At 33.8% G+C, this 7,393-nt stretch overlaps 1 protein-coding gene across 4 annotated transcripts; it reads left to right on the top strand.

Moving 5' to 3' along the window:
• The first annotated feature begins 1,566 nt into the window (after nucleotides 1-1,566).
• Nucleotides 1,567-6,450, top strand: LOC110465139 (sodium-dependent glucose transporter 1A-like). 4 transcript variants are annotated; one of them, XM_021520751.1, is made up of 4 exons: nucleotides 1,567-1,867; nucleotides 2,482-2,718; nucleotides 3,387-3,668; nucleotides 5,149-6,450. In XM_021520751.1, exon 4 carries the CDS (start codon nucleotides 5,211-5,213, stop codon nucleotides 6,168-6,170), a length of 960 nt encoding a protein of 319 aa, XP_021376426.1. In that variant the 5' UTR covers nucleotides 1,567-1,867; nucleotides 2,482-2,718; nucleotides 3,387-3,668; nucleotides 5,149-5,210; the 3' UTR covers nucleotides 6,171-6,450. The 4 variants fall into 3 exon arrangements, with proteins under 4 accessions (XP_021376423.1, XP_021376426.1, XP_021376427.1 ...); XM_021520748.1 differs by having other exon boundaries at nucleotides 3,387-3,672; XM_021520750.1 differs by having other exon boundaries at nucleotides 2,490-2,718; nucleotides 3,387-3,672.
• The last annotated feature ends 943 nt before the right edge of the window (nucleotides 6,451-7,393 follow it).

Consider the following 7,393-nt stretch of genomic DNA (forward strand, 5'->3'; position numbering starts at 1 on the left):
TTGTTATGTAAAATTTCATTATTTCTCTTGATATTAATATCTACAAAGTAACCACAGTTTTAGAGACTGATAAGTTGGATAGGTTATCACAGACTGTGCTAAAACACAAACAAACAAAAAAAGAACTCTGCAAATTTTATTATGTCTCAAAAATTCTTTATTACATAAGTTCATTTAATTGTTAGTAATACACTGTACTTCACATGGATATGTTCTGATAAGTAGATTATAACTGATGACATATGGTGTACATCATATTACTTTTCTTCTTAAAGTAAAGGGGATGTAATGTATGCATAAGCCTCCAAGGCATCAAACGTTGTTCCCCTTGATAATGTTACGCTTCAAGCGTCTCTGTAACTTAGAAGGTTCTTGAATAAACATGGCGGCTTGAAACACGTTTCCAGTGTCTCTGGATTCTCTTCAATTATTACTGCTAAACGCAGTCTGTAAACGTTACAGTGTGCTCTGTACGAACTCATGGTCACTGCGCATGTCATTGGCGGTATTTGCAATGGCGTTCCATATCAATTCTGTTTTATTATACAAAATTTGTCAGATTTTTTTATGCAATTTTCCAGTCAGTCAAAACTATTACACAAGATCTGTTGACAACGGAAATTTAACTATTCCAGTTCACAAGACTGAACAGTTTAAAATGTCATTTTTCTACTCCGCTGTTTAACATTTGGACCTTAATTCCAACTCAAGTCAAAAATTGCACATCTTTCGATTATTTTAAAACAGCAATGCAAACAACATTTTATGACGCAAGACTAATTCAAGCTGTTTTATTGAAAATTGTACAGGATACTGTTCATACCGTCTTTCTTTCTTTATTGTCAACTGGATCAATGTATTATAATGTTTACATCGAGATGTAAATGTAGCAATTAAGATGTATTTCGTATTGTAATACACAATGAATGACTCAATGATTGTCTAAATGAACTTGTAATGAATAAATTATTTCATTAGTGACTGAATGAACTAATTGATTAATAAATGAATGAATGAATGAATGAATGAATGAATGAATGAATGAAATGATGAATGAATGAATGAATTATTTGAAGAAATGAATACATTAATTGTATGAATTAAATGAATGCATGAATGAATGAATTATTCAGACGAATGAATGAAATGAATGAGGACATGACTGAAAATGTGTATTAGCTTGTATTGGTAAGTCATGTATCCTCTTTAAATAAAGAATTATTATTATTATTATTATTATTATTATTATTATTATATTCGCTTACATAGAGCTTTCCTAACTCATTCAACCCTAAAATTTCTTAATGAATTATTCCAACTTTCGAATTAGAAGAGTTCAAATGTGTCCAGAGGTGAATGCGTCAATGTATGTAATTATTGCAATAAATGCATAATACGCCAAGTTTTGTATATTTTCAAGAGTAACTAACAGTTAATTGTGTCTAATAACCATACCAACATAACAGAATATTTTATATGCGAGAGCATGACTTTGCATATTACTGAAATGGATATGAGAGACTGTGAGCGTGAATAAGACGTATTTAGATGAGTTTGTTAGATTTTGTAGTCTAATTGTTGCTGGTCGGTCAACAGTGGTTAAATAATTAGTATAAGCTTAAAGCTTGTTTTCGTATCCTTACTATACAAATTGTGATCGTGAAAATGGATTAATTGACGTTAAAATAACATATATTACTTAAACTAAGTGTTTGCATATGGATTATACATGTGAAGTCACTGACTGAAAGATCACCCTGACGTTTCAGGTTAAAAGTAAAGTCACTTACATTTTACTTATCCTGTGTACATTTACATTGAAAACATTCTTATCACTGTAGAAGATTGTTGGTCTCAACAATTAAAGGTAAGTAAACACGATCATGATAAAGCAAAATGCATGCAATACAATATAAGTATGAAGCATCAGACATAGATGTTATTTACTTATATCTTTGTAACAATTTGAGATACTGCTTATAACTCATGCACCTCTTTCAAATAGGTTTTCAGACTTATGAGCCATCTTTGCTATGAATTCATATTGTTATAAGAAACTGGTTTCATGATTTTCAAGATCATCAGTTAATCAATAAAAGCAGTTATTGTAGTTGTATTGATTAGAATATATTGAACGTACAATTGCTTGATGTTTTTGGGATTGGTATGTCATTGTGGTTTATGTAAATTTATTTAGCTTTCTACCTACGCCACTTTATTTCCAAGTTTGTTACATTTAGAATGAGGGATGACATTTTGTTGTCTAAACCGAGGCTCTGCCGAAGGTTGTTTTTTTCTCTGTTACACCCTTGAAGCCGGAAATGATTATATTATTACGTAAAAATAGTGTATAAATATACACTTAAAAACATATGGAATGGCTACTTCTTGTGCTTTCAAGCTGCTGCAGTAAAATTGTAATGAGTACAACACATGTGACAACGATACTAGTACGTGTAAAATGTGAAAATTTATTCATAGTAAAACAGACGAAAAATGACGGACACCGAAAGAAAAGGTTTGGATGTCAGTTGTTCAGAACTCGAGATTTTAAATCCACTTCGGGATGTCGATGTGGAAGATAGAGATGAAGAAACTTCTATTAAAAAAGTCGACATGGACGACAAGCAATCATTTCTTACAGAACTTCGACATAACACGGACACCCAATTCAAGGTCATACTTAGCATTTGTGTTGCCCTCGCCAATTCCATGCTGGTATGTATAACGTATGATTATTGTCTTAAGTATTGTCACTAAATGTAGAGTGCATTGATAAATAATTCTAAGATTTCTTCATTCTCTTTTCGATATTTGTATTTTGCGGCGATAATTATTCGATTATCACAAATACAAAGATCGCGGGGGGAAAAACATTTTTTTTGCCTACTCTTTGATACAATTTCGTTTTCTCTATGAAAACAGTTTTGTCATAGTATATGTATGATATTGATATGAAAACGACTTAATATATAGTTGTTTAAACAGTTAAAAAAGTGTGTAATTTTATTGAAAACTATATTGAAAACATAGCATTTCTGTTTCCTTTTCCTATATAATAACATTACAGTCTCGTCCTTAATATATATTGACGTGTTCGAATTGTTTCATGATATTTTTTAATTCAATTTCTTTGAGTATTAATGTTGTAATTTTCTCAATCGAGAGCTGCTTATTTACAACATATGTACAAACTTAACATCCTTAACACCATTGATTACAGGGTATCGAATGCGAGAAAATATCTACAAACAATCTTCATTACTTTTACATCATAATATGGTAGCTTTACTCCCCATTTATAAGACATTTCTTAAAAATATAACTGAGGAAAAATTAATTTCAACTTCGATTATGAAAATAAGGACCAATGTTTATTTCACCAGGGATGGATCAAAGGCCAGATCGGACCAGCATTTCTAGACATTCTGTACATTTCCAACACAGACCTGGAAAGGGGATCCGCTTTTATGACGTCATACTACACAGGTCGTGCGGTAGGATCAATCCTAGGAGGATCCCTTTACTCTAGAATGAACAGATACCTGATACTAGTCGTGTCTATGTCTATAAACGGTGTTACGCTTGCCCTTATTCCTTGGTGTGCTCAGTATGAACTCATGGTTACTGCGCATGTCATTCAAGGCCTTTGTAACGGAGTGATGAATGTAGGTAAGATGATGATATAGTCATGAAATGTTCAGATGTTTTAAAGATGAAACAGTATACAGTATGCTAAATAGGAATTACACTGCACCATATGTGTAGCTGTTTCGTCCCTTTATCACTCATCGGGGATGATAGGAGCCAAAAAGGTGGAAATACCAGTTGGTATAAACTATCTTTTAGACTGATGGGGTGCGTGAACTCTCATGATTTATATGAATTTCAGAGAAAATTAGAGAAATACTTGTTAGTTTAACTCATTCCCAACTCAAAGGTTGTAATAGTTCATTATACAATTTCAGGGGTGAAGCAGTTAAAATCAATTATGGGTAGAGTGTGTATATTATGAACAGTGCAACTAACCGAAAGAGATAATTGTGGCTATAAGGTACATCCACCATCAGAGTCTACTACCTTGTATATTGAATACGGCACTGTGCTGTATCTTTGAACAAGATACTGTACTCCGTTTGTTCCAATCTACTCAGCTGTAAATGAGTACGTGGTTGGGCAGTGCTAGAATTGTTGAATGCTACCTGTTAGTGCCGAAATGGTAGCTCTGGCTGTATGCTCCCCAGGGAATTAAAAGAAAGATATTGGCTGTTTGCAAAGGCCCTATAACCACGGATAATAATTTGTGAGGTTCTTATATACCGTTTTGTCACAACCTCGTTTAAAGGTCTCTCAAAGCGGTGTATAAGAACCTTGAACTATTATCATTATTAGATTATATGAATTTCTTTATAAAACTGATGACATAGTATAGGCATTTCTCTTGTAGACGGGCAAATATGGCGATGATCGACTGTCAGTTTGTCAGATTTTATATCACTGCATAAATCTTTATCTTATGTTGATTAGTCATGATATCTGTAGCGAGCCCTTGAAAACAGACTCAACATATTTTAAAAGAGAGCCAGAATACAAAGTTGTGAAATGTCAACTTTGCAAGAGAGAAATCTAATTTAATTCTAAATTAACTTAACATATAATCTATTTATTGATTGTTTATTGTTTGATTACCGAACTGGCCGATTACTAATCGGTTACTCGATCGGAATATTTTTCGAGTAACCGGTTACCAAAATTTGACAACCCTAGTTTGAATAAATCATTCTTACAAATGCCATTGTTCTAATGATAGACTGTTAGAAGATGGTTAGTGTTCTACGTATTTGACGGATGACATGTAGTTTGGAACCACATGCATGTGGTGCAAATATTCTAGTTTTTACAATAGTAAAGACAAGTTAGGACCAAACCACTCGAACACTCGACCTTTGTATGGATTTTATTTTCAGAAACACTTTATATACCTATTAAGTCAGTTGAATGTTAAGATGTATTAATTAAAATGATTTTTTTTTCAAGTTTGATCTGAAAGTTTGATCAGAAACTGATGCAGACGAAATAACACAAGCTCAATGAATATCATGTATTTATTGACTGCCATGTGATTCAATATATTTCTTTTCTTTTCAGTTTTGACGGCCGTTGCAGTGTCAATATGGGGAGCCTCGGTACGAGGTAGGGTGTATCTAAACATGTATATGGCCGCTATTTGTCCGACAGGTCTTCTAGCACCGATGGCTACGTTTCCATTCCTGTCACCGAGTTCGAATGACGTCGCCTCACCCATTGCCACACAGAACTCATCGGACAACATTGTAAACACAACGAACAGTTTTATAACAGAAGGAAATATTTCAAAGCACAATGCTATTCTACAGTCACACATTGCGCAAACTGAAATGCCTGCATCCAACGTTTATATCGCGTTTTCTATATCAGCCGGGTTGGCTTTGTTGTCAACACTACCGTTCGTTGTGATATATTTTAAAACGTCAAAGCACGATAACAAGGGACGTGCTAGTGAAGAGTCCAATTTTATTGGCAATTTGTCCCTAAGCATCAAACGGCTTCAACTAGTAAACATTGGAGTGTTTGCAATGTTTTACATGTCTTTGAACTTTACATTCAGTGGATATTTGACTGCTTTCTGTGTTCAACAGCTACGATGGACAAAGACTTCTGGAGCATTGTTGACGTCAGTATTGTTTCTCACGATGCTCTTTGGAAGAATAGTCGGTGCGTATTTGTCCCATTTCTTCAAACCCATGAAGATGCTTGTTCTTTCGTCTCTATTGCATGCCGTGGCATTATTTGGATTTGCTGCCAGTGGGGTTGTACTCTCTGATACGGGAATATGGATATCTGTATGTATCATTGGTACTGTTCTTAGTCTCATATGGCCGAGTCTGTTGAGCTGGACAAACGAGAATTTAATTTCAGTCCGAGGTAAGATGTCTGCATTCCTCCTGCTGATAGGGTTCGTTGGAGCATTATCAAGTCCGCTGTTATTCGGATACATGATGGAAGAGGTCTCCCCGATTTGGTTTTGTTTCCTAAACTTGGGGAAGGCTGGTGTATTAATTATCAACGTAATTCTGATGTTTGTGTATTTAAGATTATTGAGGAAATCAAGAACAACAGCTGAACAATGAACACATAGATAGTTAAAGGTATACAAACTTATGGCATTCCTAACGTAAAACCTAAATTGCAGTATACATAAACAAAAGGCAGTGCAGTATTCCAATGAATTGATACTTAGGCTGTAATTGTCTACAATGATACGCATTCATTCCAGATGATTGAAGTCGAAAAATAACTTAAAATGAACAATGAACAAACATCCATTCGTTTCGAAACATACATGATTTTAAGGCTACAAGGTCGTTCGCCATAAACTCAACTTTCTTGTGCTCAACTGGAATCATAACATCATATTCTTACAAAAATAAATTATTCCTTTAATATTATTATCATTGTTGTTGTAGTAAAAATACCACATATTTACCCAAGGTAAGAAAGGAATGAATCAACAAGAATTACGCGTATTTATATGTCTCGCCGTTACCCGTTTTCACACACAATTTATGCTTAAAGCATTTTCAAATAAGTTCCGTCAGAGAGGAGAATCTTCATTACCATGTGGTAGGCTGCGAATACATGTTTTACCACTGGATCTAATGAGTAAGAAAGCACCTTCTCGAAAAATAAATAAAGCGGTACCGGTACATATATTCCGCTTTTATCACATACACACATGAAAACTGCATTCATAGGTGTAGCTAATATGTACTGGTAAATATGTGCAACGAAATGTCTCTGAAAGTAAATATGTTTAATTACTGTAAATGCTTAAGGTGTGTATAAAAATCAAACTAAATCTGACAATTAGTAAATAAATTATGTCCAATTCTGAAATTCTGCCCAAGAAATGGAGCCAAGTATTTCAAATCTCTGTTTCTGACCCGATATACAAATGGAGCCAAGCATTTCAAATCTCTGTTTCTGACCCGCAATGGGTTATACACCGCATTACCTACTGATCTAAGAACAAAAATGGATATGGTCATCTGAGAAAGAAACTTGTATTATATGTTGAAGTACTGTGTATATTGAAGGTGTGTATGGAATTTGAAGTAAATCTAAAAGATATTAAAGAACAATTCTCAAAATCACCCAAAAATGTTATATTTTCTGCTCAAAAAATTGTTGTGGTCATTTGAGCAAAAAAGAACCTATAGTAACTTGAAGTACTATGTATACTGTAGGTGTGTATAACATTGGAAGCAAATCTGAGAATTATTAAAGAAGTTATGTCCATTTCTCAAAATCACCCATAATTTTATACTTTCTGCCCAAAAGATTGTTGTGGTCA

The sequence above is a fragment of the Mizuhopecten yessoensis genome, unplaced genomic scaffold, assembly GCF_002113885.1.
Source record: "Mizuhopecten yessoensis strain PY_sf001 unplaced genomic scaffold, ASM211388v2 scaffold11057, whole genome shotgun sequence".
NCBI lineage: Eukaryota > Metazoa > Mollusca > Bivalvia > Pectinida > Pectinidae > Mizuhopecten > Mizuhopecten yessoensis.